This window comes from Epinephelus lanceolatus, chromosome 5 (genome assembly GCF_041903045.1).
Source record: "Epinephelus lanceolatus isolate andai-2023 chromosome 5, ASM4190304v1, whole genome shotgun sequence".
Taxonomy (NCBI): Eukaryota; Metazoa; Chordata; class Actinopteri; order Perciformes; family Serranidae; genus Epinephelus; species Epinephelus lanceolatus.
In genome coordinates, this window is record NC_135738.1 from 44,515,172 (window position 1) to 44,530,912 (window position 15,741).

The 15,741-nt window shown below is 39.0% G+C and overlaps 1 protein-coding gene across 1 annotated transcript in view; it reads right to left on the reverse strand.

The window, feature by feature from the left end:
• The window catches only part of lrp5 (low density lipoprotein receptor-related protein 5), a 105,661-nt gene extending 97,030 nt beyond the window's left edge, over positions 1 to 8,631 (reverse strand). Inside the window, exon 1 of the mRNA XM_033635281.2 lies at positions 8,398 to 8,631. Coding sequence (XP_033491172.1) covers positions 8,398 to 8,485 — 88 coding nt within the window. The 5' untranslated portion in view covers positions 8,486 to 8,631. The remainder of the gene's footprint in view (positions 1 to 8,397) is intronic.
• Positions 8,632 to 15,741: the final 7,110 nt, after the last annotated feature.

A 15,741-nucleotide genomic window follows, 5' to 3' on the forward strand; every position in this document is an offset into this window, starting at 1 on the left:
CCTTAGCTGAGGGACTTATCCCAATTACACAGAATTCCTTAAAAGGTTTCCTTAGTTAAGGAAAAATATTAACTAATTTACTGCCTTGAAAGAGATTTTACAGTGGTACAAGTTTCCATGGAGACCGTTTGTTTACTTGGACTCACGCTTGCGATGCCTGCTTTTGTCTCACAAAGTGGGCTTACAGTTAGATAGTGAAAAAATGTCAGACGAAAAGAAGATAAGCTAACCATATTGGTCAGAGGAGGAAAAGACTACACTTCTGGAAGAATACAATCATAGAAAACACAATCTACAAATAAAAATTGAATCCCTGAAAACAGAAAACTGCAGGAATTAATTGCAACGAAAATTATTTCAGTCAAGTGTATGATCAAATGCATATCCATCGGGTTCTCCTAGTGGCAGAACACTCTTCTCGAGGTGTGTAAAACAGGTAAAAACTAAACAGAACTGTGTAAAAATTAGTACAATCTGTTTAATGATTAAAATGATCACTTCACTGCAACAGAGGCAATACAATGCAGCAGAGAAACCTTATGTGTTTTTAAATTTCACAAAAAAAAAAAAAACCTATGAAAACAATGCATCCTGTTGTTAAAACGACCCAGTTAATTAATTTAGTACCAGTCATTACATACGCATCCAAACCCTGCATAACCAACTGCATTATCACTTGGCAAAAGTCAATACACACACAGTGAAGCTGGCAACATCACACATTACAAAGACGGACTCTGTGTACGCTCTGCGCCCGTGCCTTGTGTATTTCTGCTGTCCACTGCAATGAGGCAGTTAAGTTTAAGAACCTGCATTGTTTTCAGGCTAGTCTCACAAAGTTTTCCTATGTTTTCCTACGACAAGCAATGGGTGGCGGGTGTGAGTTTTCAAAAATGGACCCGTGCAGGACTCCACCCCTGATATCTTCATTCAACATAAACTAGGCGCAAAAAAGTAAGGAAATTTGTCTTTAGGTCTTTCTTTGTTGTAACAATGCTTCTTGGCAATAAATCTTATACCGTTGGAAAGCCTGTTTATTTCCCTTTTAAATGGTGCCACATTTGTAAGGAACATGCATCTGTGGGATAAGCAGCAAAGCTGAGTATGTGGGTTTGCGCCCATGAAACATTTGCCAAATCTTCTCTGCCAATGCCAAACAGCTTTTTTTGTGATTTATTGACAGAAGTATGTCCGGCTCCGCAACAAAAGGTGGTAATAATGGCCCTTTTCAGCTTGTTAGTATTGGACCTTTTTTGAGTTGACTTATTACGTCATAGACCAAACAATCAAACAAACAAGTTAGCTACGGTTCGCTAACAGCAAACTGGAACCATGGTGGGCAACTTAACAGCACTGTACATTTCGTTTGTCCAAAAATGCACCACCCTGGATGTAGATTTCACCACATTTTACTGGCTACTTCTTCTGTTACACATTTAAAGCAACACAATGGAGGACTGTGCTTTTAACCTCACGGGGTCCCCCTACAGACGAAAAATGGTATTGTCTGTTACAAATGCCGCAAAAATCTTTCTGCTGGTGCATTTGTTGACAAGCCAACAATACCGGTGAACTTCCTGAAGCTGGCCGTGTAATGCACGATCATCATGTCTTCAGAACAGGTAAAGTAGCCTTATAGCATTTTGTACATACATGATTAGGCCGATTGCTTTATTTGTTTATTCATTTTCGAAACTCAGAAATGAGTTGCTCTCTGTATGTCAGGGCTGACCTCCTCCTCACAGCACGTGCGCACACACATATACACAAACTCAACAGAGTGAAGTCAGACAACAGCAGAGAGGCCGCAGTGCAGATGAAGGGAATATAACTTCAAGATTATTCTAGTTGACAACAGCTATGCTTGTTACTGTAAGTGCGATAAAACTTCTACCAGCTAAGCCAATACTTTATCAATACATGTGATCAGCATGTAGACAGCCATATTTCAACCCGCTCTGTCCGCAGTCTCTCATTCACCGCTATTATGATTTACAATCGCAGTTGACACAAGCACATCGCGCTCGCAGTACTAAAAGCAAACTGTTAAAGACAAACTAAAATGAAAGCTATCTGTATGTAGACTAAACACTTAGGGCTCTAGTTTCGCAGACCGGGTGAGGCAGAGGCGCAGCGCACCTGCGCTTCGCCAACTGGGTGTGGCCAGGCGGATTCTGCAAGTTTGGCACACCATGCGCCTCGCGCAGCTACTCGTCTTTCCCATCTCCATCCCTCCTACCTGCTCAAGTCGGAAAGAGGGAGGAGAGAAGGCGTGGAGTGGGTTTTACACACATCACACCAATCAAATGAGCCCCTCTCCTCGCCCTTACATGCGCCACGCGAAGGCGTAATGAGAGTTTACTCAATTCGCCATGGCAGAAGAGAGCAGCAGCGTCAGACGGCCAAACTTCTCCCAGGAGGAAACTGATGTTTTGGTCCGGGAGGTCCAAGCTCGCAGTGTCCGAATATACGGAACTGCGAGCAGACCTCCACGGGCTGATGATGCAAAGGTAGCCTGGGAGGAGGTCACCACAATTGTAAATCAATGTTGCGTTTCTCTCGTGCACGCGCGCTCTCTCTTTCTCTCTCGCAGTCTCACTCTGTTTCTTTTCTTTTGACTTTTCTAAGATGACAGATGCTGAATATATACTCCCTATCTGATGCTGTGGCTGTTTGTGGTTGGCTGAGAGCAGCTGTGTTAATCAAATCAGGTTGGGTTTCCATTACGCGTGCCAAACGTGCCAAACATGCCAAACAGTGCCAATCCCCTTTGATCTGACATCAGATGTGACGGGACAGTCAATATAGAGATACATTTATGTGCTGATTGCAGACAGTTGCATTGAATAGTGGTTTTTTGGGTATTTATTGCATCGTTAATGTGCCTGATATTCTGGAAACCTGCCAGTGAGGTTTTGGTGACGTGTGCGCACTATCCGCCAGTCAGCAAAACTTCGGCTAACACTGGCTGCACTCCCCCTGCGCTGACAGTAGACCTGGTTTCAGCTGGCGAGCTTTTAGCGCACCTTCGGCGAAGTCTTTTGGCACGAAACTGTCACTACGCCAAGCTGGATCTGTCGGCACCTCCCCCTGCTGCGCCGCCACACCCATCTCAGCGCACCTCGGTCTGCCAAACTACCAAACTGAGCGCGCCTCGGGTTGCGCTGCTCGAAACTAGCTCTGCGCGGGGTTCGCCACCCTGCGCTGCACCGGGAAACTAGAGCCCTTCATCTTAAAATGTACCTGAGGCAGCCGACCTGCAGACAATGAGTCTCCTAAGTAGAGGGTAACAGCAGTAACAGCGCCAGGTCACCATCAGTCGGGCATCCCTACTCCTCTTTCAGCTCTCGTCAGCATGTGAAACCCGGGCCAATAATAATCCTTGTTCGAGCTCGTTTTATCGCTCTCCCGTTTTCTTTTCTTTGTCTCCTCAGACAACACCTTCACCTTCTTCCTTTTATTTGTCGCTTCAGCCATGACAACCACGTCTAACTCCGTTCACCTTCGTTCGGCTACGCTACTCTAAAGAGAGGTGGGGGATATGACGTATGCCATAAAGCAGCCAAATTTTGTAGTCTTTTTTGTAAGTATTAAGGTCTGATACCAAGCCTTAAAGTCAAGTTTGATACTTAAGTCTTATTTTTTATCACCAGAGACTGAAAGATTATCAGAGTAAAGCTGTCATTTGGTAAGTGTATGGCAATGAAGCTAAGGTAACTATCTGTCATCTCTAACTTTCTCTGTGATCAACAATGTTAAATGGCAATGTAGCCCAATACACAGCTGTAGTCATTAATCTGTACAATTATAACATAATTGTTGGGTGGCTTTCTTTCTGTCCCAATCCTCGCATGTTGGCTGTGCTGCAGTTTTGTTGTTTGCCAACTGAATAGACGATGTAGAAGAGACTCAGCTGTTTTCCTGTTGCTTAGGTTTTGACTATGGACAGAAGTCTCAACTGAAACAACCTCTAAACACTAGTGTCACACAAAAACAGTGTTTGAAAGATTAGACACTGTTGTGTAGAGTGAGTGTCATTTGTGAAAAAAAACATCATTTTACTGAGTGATCTGGTAGTCTCACACACGCATGCATACACACACACACAGCTGTGATGTTTGCCTTGCAGTGTACTGACAGTACTTTGGTGTTTTTGGCCAGTGGGTGTGAAGTGTGGCTGCAAGTGTTCACCTCAGTGCCAAACATCATTCTTCTTCTTCTTTCGGGACCAGCAAGAGCCAATCACTTCAACCACATCGGTATTCAGTCCTATGGCTCCCAGCGGAAGGCCAGTTTCCTTTGCACAGTTTAGTCAGACTAATGCGTTCACTGGTGTATTTTACTGTCAATAAACATAGAAATAGTCATGATCCTTGTGAGCAAAATGAGCTGTAATGCTTAGCTGCCTGTTGCTGTGGCGATATGAGTAATGTTTGCATGTGTGTTCAGAGACACATAGTAGTTGCTTGACATCCTCCCAGAATCACTCTTCATATGTGTTTACAGTCTATCTATAATTTTGTTAACCAGACTGTCTATATTGTAATTTCACTAGTTGGTCTATTCTGTACACACGACATCCATTACATGACTGGCCATCTCTTGCTCTCCCTGAGGCTTACTCCATTTTTTTTCCTGTTGAAGGTTTTTTTCCCCTTATCTGAAGTGAGGGTCTGAGGACAGTGGGTGTTGTATGCTACACAAACTGTAAAGTTGCCTGAGGCAAACTTGTGATCTGTGATATTGGGCTATATAAATAAAACTGACTTGACTTAGAGTTCTTCAGTGATGTAGCATTCTGAAGACAGGAAGAGGCTGGAAAGAATTGACTGTTGATGTATGGATGGGGATGTGATGGTGGAAGGAACTGGGGTGTTTCACTACAGACATCTTGTAAGTTTTTTGTTTACTTGTTGAATTGCACTGTTCTTTCTGTCAGAGAATCAATAAAAGACAAAAACATAAAATGTTGAGATTCCCCACCTGTTAGTAAATGTTAGCACAAAGACAACTGACTTGTCTAATATTTTATTTTAAAATGTGAACCAATCATCCAGGCATGAGTGTTCCTACGTTTTTACACACCAGGAAGTGATGTGTGTATTGATAACGTGTGAAAGTCATGAAAAGGTCTTGATATGTGTTTGAGCACTTACAGCATCTCACTTCATAGAAACAGGGACTATGTTCCCTTTGTCCTTTTACCCACATGATTTCAGTGGTGTAATGTTTCAAAGTAATTATACTTTGTTAGAGTGCTTGCGTAGTTTTTGGAGTATCTGTACTTTCCTTGAGTTTTTTACATTTCTGCCAACCTTCACTTTTAATCCACAAAATTTCCAAAACAAAATATATACTTTTACTTCAAAGAATTCCCCTAAAAATTTTACTTACTATAAGATATGGGAAGGAAGGAGGGAGGAAGGGATGGACAGATGAATAAAAAAGTGGGAGGAAAGGAAAAACTGGATTTTGTTCTTTAAATGCTTTAAGTTGTGAAAAGACCTTGTTTTTCTTCAAGTGTAATTTTTACAGTGGTGTACATGTAAAGAAGAAATAAACTTCATAATTGTTTTTTTTATTAGCAGCATTTACTTGCACTTTTACTTAAAAATACTTAATTATATTTAATATTATAAATTAATTTTGATACTTAAGTACGGTAAATATCAGATACTTTAAGACTTTTATTCGAGTAATATTCTAATAGGTGTCTTCTACCTAAGTCTTTTTTTCTGGTAAGATATCTGTACTTTTATTCAAGTATGGCTTTCAGATTCCACATACAGAGTGTTAAAGATAGCAACTATTCCTGAAATCATACCTTGTAAAATAGATAATGGCTTCAGAAAATGGGCAGATAAAGGGCTAATTATCGTGAATCAGCTTTTCTGCAGGGAGCATTTAGAATCATATGAACATCTACAGAAAGAATTTGGCTTGTCTGGGATGGATTCCTTTAGATTTCATCAAATATGACACTACTAATCGACATACAGAGATTGGGGGCAAATATGTAAACTACATTTTAATTTTGAAAGGATCTTCCTGCTGACCATGGAGAGAGCGATAAAAAAACACTCTCAAAGCCTACTTATCCAGAGGACTTCAAGAGAATATAACAGGAAACACTATAAAAATGAAATGGGAAATTAGCCTAATATTACTATTACAGATTAAATGTGGGAAAAGGCGTGCCAGGAGGATCACAAGCTAACAAGTAGCCCTACCTGAAGGGAGTTTGAATGGAAAACCTAAATGAGAGTATTTAAGACTCCTCTTACGTTAGCGAGATACAGCAGCACATCTGAATTATGCTGGAGACAATATAAAAAACCTGGCAACCATACCCACATTTTTTGGGATTGCCCCACATTAGATAAATATTGCAGAGACATTCAGGCGAAGATTAAGCAAATCATGGGGCAGACTTACCTCTAGAGCCAGCATTCTTTATACTGGGAGAGACTCCAGAGGACACCAAAAAACATATATTTGTTTGGGGTGTTGCTGATGATCGCAAAGAAGATGATCACAGTATTGTGGAGAAATGTAAAGCCACCAACTGTCCAACAATGGAGGGAAAGATTGAAGAGTGTATATTTGATGTAAAGTATAAAGGCCAAACTCCAACTAAGGACTGATGTTTTCAACATTAGGTGGACACCAGTAATACTGCAGCTGCTGAGTTTGACCAATTCTGTCCACATATAATTACAGCCATATATACAGATGTGATTGTGATTGTGTATAAGTGCATGTTCCTGTCTCTACCCTCCAGAGTTTCCCAAGTGTCTTGTTAAACATACTTGGGTGCTTGTGTCTGTGTTGCTTCTGTGAACAGAGTATGACCAAGATTGGTTGATGTGAAGCTTACATTTTTTATGTGATACATCATGTTTGTTTGTTCACTGCTATATGATCAGAGTTAGAAATCAGCACCAGCCACCACCCAAATGCTAGTAAAATATGCATGTAGCTGCTAGATTTGCTTCACTCACCAGCCAAAAAAACAATGGTAGTCTACTGAGTGGCTGGTAGATTTTAGGGATGGGGGGGGGAAAATTGATGCAGCATCGTACTGTGATATTTTTGTGTGGCAACATCTTGTCATCTCACAGTGCCAAGTATCAATTTTTTGATTATGTAAATGATTAAAATCACAAATACAAATTAAATTGCTACAAAAAAATGGCTAAAGTGAGATAAAGAGACTGAAAACTTAAACTTATTGGATAAGACAGATGTTGACAAAGTTTTCCCGTAGGGACATAATTTACAGGGGGGTTTGCTGCATGTTGGAAATTTTATGTAACATTATTTCTACCCTTAAATCAATCTGAGGTTACTTCAGAATTTAACCCATACACAGTGAAACTTCAGTCCTATTTGAGTTCTGACCTTTGGAACTCTTTGCAGTGATGTTTCACTTCTTCAGAGAAACATTGTATAACCTTCACTAAACGGTATTTCAGCCTATGATGGGTAAACTCAAGGGTGATGTGTACCTTTATAGTTTTTGGGTGCTGACAGGCAAAGCAAAGATTATGTTTTAATGGAAATGTTACGATCATCACCATCAGCTCTGGATTTGAGGTTAGTACCTGCATCTTTTACTGAACCACTGAGTGATCGAACAGGGAGTTAGAGAGGTAGTCTGGTTGGGTTGGACATGAGTTATTATAGAGCATAAAATATGTAATTTTAGTTTTAAGATGCAGCTAGCCTTTAAGACCTGATGTAATGCTTTGCATCCATATGAGAGAAAGCTAAGCTCCGCCTCTGACTGGCCACTTTCACATTAAATAGTAAGACCGCAAATCAGCCAATGGAGCAAGTAAAGCTGTATAAAGAGACTGACCCAAAAGGAAAAAGTGTTAAACGTGTACAACAGTATTTATCTTTCTATTAAGTTAGACATTCCGGCTTCTTTATCACTATCAAAGCAGAAAGTCTGCGTGACACCCGACACCGAGCAGGAATGGCTGGAGCTGCCGAGGCCGAGAAAAATAGCCCAGGCTGGCTTCAAACTTCATTTCTACTCCGACACATAAACTCATCAACTACACCGGCTGTACAAAGCATGAGGGACTGTTCAGTCACACCGGCTTTATCCTCCAGTGAGTTGCACACAACAATGCAAAGTTCCGAGAGTTTCATTGCAACTACTGTGTTATTATATGCTCCCCTTGGGACATAAAAACCTCAACTTTCAGAGAAGGAATCACAGCTAGCGTTGTAGTTGGTCCCACTGCGAGGACCATTAGAGGAAAATGAAGCAACAGATACAACAGGAGTGCAGCGTGTTAACTACTGTGTTCTTATCATTTCTCCTCCCGGTGGCTCCTCAGCCCTTGTTCCCTAAGGATCCATGTTGTGAACAAAAAGTCAACGTACCGTCAACCGCCGACAGCAAGCAACTCCACAGCAGCAACACCACCACCAGCAGACCGCCCATTTCAAGTCCTCTCCGCGTTAAATCCATAACTCCCGCTCCATTTTCAGATAGCTACTCCTTGATTAAGTTGTAAAATTGTCCACTTTTCTGTGTGTGCATAAACACACATGGGCCAATGTTCCGTTGGACAGCTAGATGTGCGTCTGCATGCGTCTATGTGCGTTTCTCTGTGTGTCCCCCTCTGTCGACTATACTTTTTTTTTCCCCCTGTTAAGGCGCTCGTGCTACTTTATACTTTGGACTGTCGAGCTCGCGCACGGATAGAAAGGGCAGGCGGACGTGGTGTGACGTCATCCGACACGAGGCATCAAGATTTTTTTATTTCACTACTAATTAGTGAAATAAAAAAACCACAAATACAAAGACATGTCTGTGTATTGATATACACAAATGTAGCATAGTCTTTTGAGTAATAGTTGAGATGTTGCTTTAACCCTGTCATTGACGAGTTATGGCTATTTCAGTCAGTTTTAAGTGTTTTAAATCTTCTTTAGCATTAAAAAAATGAAGTTCGTTTTTTTAAATGTGCATTTTTCAAAAGATTTTTCACATGTCCACACACAGCATGTGTTTAAGTTTTCAATTGAAGAAACATGAACCAATGAATAAAATGATGTATTATGTGACAATATAGAAATATATTTTAAAGGCTGTTAAACTAGTGTATTCACCTATTTTAACATATTCTAATACTGTTATTGACAATGCAAAACAACCTTGCTCCCAACTCAACAAATCAGCCTCTCCTCTCTCTCTTTGTATTCCAGTTTTATATATATATATATATATACATACACATATGCTACCACAGTGACACTTATTCAGCTCTTTTTAGACTTTACAATGAACCTGGGTACAAATCCTAGTTATCTCAGATTAGTTATTTGTGGTGTCAGAGTCAAGTTTTTCAGAGCATAAATAGAGAAATGTTGAGCTTTCCAAATGTTGAGCAGTAAGTGTGTGCTTGTAAATCACCCCTTAAACCTGTCAAACACTGCTGGAGAAATGCAGGTTTCTCAGCGTGCAAAACTTATTTGTAGTTGTTGAAAAATATTGTCTCAGTGAAATTTTCATACAACCTGTCACCTTGATTCTAATTTCTGATACATGAATAAGCCTCACTGAATTAGTTTGTAAAAATAAATAAAAAACATATAGAAAACATAATGACTAAAAGTTGACCAAAATATCATGAATATTTTTTGACAAAATATATTTTTTTAATTTTATGTTTTGAAGAATAAAAATTACTAAAATGTGACTAATAAGCATTTTCTTCCCAAGACTTAGACTAAATCTAAAATAGCTTTATTAATTAACACTGAAATGGAGAATATGCAGTATAAAGGGAAGTGAAAATCCCTGACTTGACGGGCTTACCAACAGGGCAAAGTGAGCACTGTGTGGCAATTAGTTTGTGGTAATTTATTTAGTTTTTGATAATTCAAATTTGTTTGTTAATGCAATATGCACCACAAGCACTCTATAAACTGAAACAATAAAGGCCTTAAGGCAGGCTTGTGGTCCGTGGACCAATTCTAAATGGGCCCGGCTTGTCTTTTAGCCTGCACACAATATTGGTTAATCAAGCAAGATCCACTTACATTTTTTCCGTTTATCTCAAGATGTCTAGACTACCATACAGTTTGTAGAGGTGCACCAAGTAGGAACTGCACAGGTGAAACTAATGTGTTTTTATAAACAGACAATAAACAAGCAAACTAACAGACCTAGCAGCAGACAATTCATATAGGGAGAAGACAAGCCCACGGCAAAGAAGCGTAGAGTCAGCAGTGAGGTTTGCCACTTTTAGGAGCAATGTGAAGTTGAATACTTTTTCACTAAAAACAGTTGTGTTAGTCTCATTTGTTTGTAACTTTTTTTAATAACCCATATGATGTGAGAAGCAGTTGGCCCCTAGGTATTTTCACAAACTGGCCCTCATTCAAAAAGTTTGGACACTCCTGCCTTAAGGCAACATCTGCATTATTACCTAATCATAAAGCTTTGGCTTGCAGGGGGATCCTGAGTTTAAAAGTTTTATTACTTTCGTTAAATATCTTTCTTATTTGGGGCATATTACTAAGGGTTAACCCAACCATGTCAAGGGGAATCCATCTGTGAGTAACAATATTAAACAAAAGTCAGAATAAAAGCACAAACAAATAGGCCTACATTCAGTCAAAAATAGCTTGTTTAGTATCAAAGCAACAGACTTATAGAAGCAGGCTGATCAGGTTCATATCATTTGTTCCAAAGTCATTATTTAATATACTTCCTCCATAAGTTTTCATTAATTGCACTGAGTGAATGCAGTCTGTATTTTAGTCCCAGTTACTAAAACAGGTATCTTTAAAAGATAAATAGAACAGCATACAGTAAATGTGTCATTTTCAACAGGTACAGTTCAACTAAATGCATACTGGAGTGTTACATACCCAAGTCCAGTTCCAAGTGCATGGTTAACAGTAAAAAGCATATCAGAAATTTTCTTCAAATACATGACAAAAATAACCCAACATGTATTTGCATGTTTGCCTTCCTCAGGCTGTTCACACACAATGAACCTAAATGAATAATTCTGCACACCTGTTTAAAGTTGAACCCAGTATGTGCAAACACATAACACCAGGAATTGTTGTGACCAAGGTCAGAACAACATAGTGTGTGAACCACTAGAGGATTGTGCAGTAGCTCATGTGTGCTTTTGTGAAGTCTAGACTGCCCACATCACTTTTTGTGGTGTAAGTGTTGTATACTTTTTTTTTTTTTAATTTCTACTGCCTAAACAGCAGGCAGGATAAAGTTGTTAAGCTTTCACAAACCCAGTGAACATTTTTCTATTGAAAAAATGTTTTAAAAACGTCTGTGGTTCCTGGTGGGAAAAAAAGGTAATTGTGAAAACATATCCAGAAAACCAGACCAGACGGTGATTGAGCGTTCACATCTAGACTATATGTCACCGGGATTTGCAATAGTGAGGTTTTTTTGTCCTCTACAGTGTGCAAATTATACCCTATCATCATTTTGGAGCCTAACTAAGAATTCACATCCAAATTTCTATGTTGAAAGTCAATATTGCAAATCCCAGTGAAATATGGTCTAACTGTAACTGTTCAAACTTTTTCAAATAGTCGTGAAAAAACTTTAACTTTTGAACCCATTCTTAATGTCTTTTCACCATCACTGTTTAAACGCCTTTTAAATATCAATATGCTCACTGTAATATTTTACTGTAAAAGTGGTTCTGGCTTTAGGATGACAACTATAGCAGCAAACAAGTTACAAACTTAGCCATACTAACACATTTAAAGCCTCCACTTAAAGGACAAAGAAGACCATGTGACACATGCTACAATACATTTGTATTTATTATGCAACAATTTAAATACAGCATGAAAATGCTCTTTAAATATAATTACAATGAAATAGAAAATGCATAATTGTTGCAGGATCCTTCTAGTTGTAGAAAGAAGTTTGATGTGGTGAAAACCTGTAAATAAAACAATAGTATTACAAAGAAATCTATTTTCACTGAGATAAGGGTCATTGTCCATCAAGGGTTTGATATATATTTTTGAGCATAACTGTAATTTCTGTAATTGCAGTATGTAATACATGTCAAGGATAAAACAAATTATATTACACAATGTTTGGATGTTGTTGTGTATATTATGTGTGTATGTTAAATAGCTTTGAATGGCATCTTCTGTGTTTATATTGTTAAATGTAATGTTGTCGTCTCCTGTCCTAACTTTCATAGTTGTTATGTCATGTAGGATGTATGTTTGTTTTTTGCTTTGTTTTTGTTTTTTGTCTTTTGTCCTGATGTGTGTTTGTTTTTATGATGTTGCAAATGGAGCTACTGAGATGCAAGACAAATTTCAGACCTGTTCTGACAATAAAGTATCAATCAATCAATCAACTCCCTTCCCCATCCAATCTGTATGTACCCTCTCACTTTATGTATTTTTGAGTATTTTTTAGTTAAACTGCCTAAAAATTCAATTTACATGCTACAGCGACAGTCCATAACACCAATCACATGAGCAAGCCAACATTACACACACATGGGGTGATGATAGACTGGCAGCATGTTTATGTTTACTGTTGGTCCACACCACAGCACGCTACAGGCTAGCATGCTAACACCAAGCTAGCTTGCCACAGCGGCAGCCTAGGCTGCACTGTGAACGTAAGAAACTAAAACTAATCATGCTGATTTCTGGTTTGCTTTATTAATACAGTAGCACAGGTACTTTCAAAGTATGTAGGTAGCATGAGGAATCACGTTTATTCGTCAGCTTCTTCACCTCGGCCCGAAGCTTTAACGGCCAAGTATTTGCGCATGTGCATTAATGCTGTAAACTCAAGTTCTTTTATTTTACATGAATGATGTAGAATGTACAGATCTGAAACTGAAAATGTCCTGAAAGCTTCTTGCTGGCAATACACAGACTATACAGTTACATATTTGTGACATGTTATATTAAACATTGAATATGTTGAAATGACGTCTTCGTGTAAACCACATTTCCAACACCAATGCAATGAGTTTGGCACATAGATGCTGTAACCGCATTTTAGCTGGTTGAAAATAGGGTGAAAATCAGTCCTAGGACCAAATGTCTCTCTGGTTTCAACTAGAAATCAACATGAAATCCTGGTTGGTGTTCACTGGGAAGGTTCAGTTTGGGACAGAGGGTCTCTAAGTGACACAGATCTATACCTTCCTATAGCTAACCATCATGTTGCAGCCTCAGCTGACAGAACAATTGTTGCTACTCAATGGAAACAGACGCCCTCCCTACTCATGATGCGTGGCATTTCTCTTTTTTGGACACATTTATTCCAGTAAATTCAGATGTTAGAACACACACTGCCAAACAGCGTAATATTAATCTGTTAGATAAAGCCAGAGAAAAGATCAGAGCTTTGATTATGCAGCTTGTGTTTATTCGAACCACCTGTAGATTTTGGAAGGTCGTCTTGTTTTGTGTGTGTTGAGTATTAACTGGCATCACACAGCAACCAGTTCAAACTGTTATGGTGTAAGGTTGCTGAAAATCCTAATTCACTTTTGTTAACTTATATAAGATAAGATAAACCAACCATAACATGTTGTGTGGTGTGCCTTGCAAATCTGTGGCCTTGTTATGTGGCAAGCCTGGAACTTCTGTTGTGCACACAGAGCTTTGGTTAAAGGTTAGGAAAAGACTGTGATTTTGGTGATTTTTAATAATAAAATGCAAATAAAATATTAAATACAAACTCAATATTTAACCAGGATCATAACACCATGATCATTTCCAAATTTTAACCAAGTGCTGTCAGAGCTAAAACAGAACCATTGAAAACAATATCATGCTTTAGTTGCTACAAGCCGACTCTAAGACTGAATTGTTTGAACTAATGAAATACACTGTCAGTGGAAATATGTTCTGCATGAATATTTTGAAACTTGGCAGTTGTGTATGTTGAAAAATGAACATAAATTGTGTAATTGTGCAAAGTAGTAATACATAAACAAGGTTATCTTGGCCCTTTAGTTCCATTTAAAGGATTGGAAACTAGTCTTCTTTTTCTCCCTTTGACTTATATGAGAAGACAAATATCAGTTTCATGTCTTGTGGCTGAGGAGTTTAGATGCTGATCATGATCTCTGTTGCATATCATTCCATCTCTTAGATAAATATAACTCTGATCTGTACTTCATATACAGACATGTATTGATTTATGACCCTCTGATTTCATTCTCACAAAGAAAGCAAATAGGTGGATTTCCCCAAATGTTGGCCCGTTCCTTTAAAGCAAATCTTACTGACAGTGTTCTCCCCGCTATGTGCCAACAGTTTGTGTTTGTCCCTTTCCTGTTTCAACATGACCCCATGCACAAGACCAGCTCCATAAAGAAATGTTTTTCCCAGCAGAGTTATTAAAGTTTTGTAATTTTTATTGGTTTTTACTTTTACTGTAATTTTGTTTTAAGTGGGTTTCCTCTTTTCAGTTTAGTTTTTATTGTTGAAGTGTTGTTTTAGTTAAGTTTTATTAGTTTCAGTATTAGTTTCATTTATTTTTTTATTGAAATATGGAGGATATTTGTCAAGGGCGAGATGTGAAGGCAAGTAACTCAGTTACGTATACATCCCAGTCTCAATAAACATAAGCATTGACTCCTCCTCCTGCTTGATGTGTCAACAGATTTCACCAAATTGACACAGACTAAAATTAAAGACATATCCTGTATATTTTTATCGTACCTTAATCAGTATTTTAAGTATATAATATAATTTCAGTTAATTTTCAGAGCTTTTTTTTTAAAAGTAGTTTTTCTTTCAGTTAACTAAAATGTTTCTCCACACCTAGAATTAGTTTTTCGCTGAGTTTAAGTTTACTATCGTTACTTTATTTCCCAGTAGGGTGTGAAAGAACTTATAACTGGCCTGCACAGTGCCCTGAACTCAACCCCATATGACACCTCTGGGATGAACTGGAATGCCAACTGTGCACCAGACCTAATCACCAACATCAGTGTTGGACCTCACTGATGCTTTTGTGTCTGAATGAGAGAAAATCTCTGCAGCAGGTTGAACATGTGGTGGAAAGACCAAAACCAGCAGAGTGGAGGCTGTTTCAGTGGCATATTAAGGCTCATTAGTAATGGGGGAATTGTTGAGGTGTCCACATAATGTACACTAAAAACTTGTACAAACCGTGTGTGTGTGTGTGTGTGTGTGTGTGTGCGCGCGTGTGTGTGTGTGCGCGCGCGTGTGCGTGCGTGTGTGTGTGTGTGTGTGTGTGTGTGTGTGAGGTAAGCATTTTTAATGACTCTTTGTAGCTTAGATAATAGGGACTGAGCTTTCCATGTCTCAACAGAAAAACATTTTGATTGCTTGACTACACATCTGGGCAGCAATGCTCTTCACTGCGCTATGTAACAATAGATCTTCTATAACATTTTCCAAGAATACACAGTACAACAGCAGAACATCCCGAATAATGAGGATGAATTACTTGGTCAGTGTTTAACACTGCACTCCACAGCAGTAAGACAAGTGAAGGGGCTTTGTGGCATAGAGACAAACACCACCCCTTGCGCACTGATGGAAAGTGAGGTGAAACGTCCCAGATCTTTGTCTTCACATACACCTAAAGCCAAGCCAGCGCTGGCATTTCTCCTCTCCTTTCTGAATGCCTTGTTTCTCTGCTCCAACTGGCCTCCACTCTAAAGGCTCTGTAAACTCAAAGCACATGTTCTCCTCCTCTGGCTCTCCATTTACATG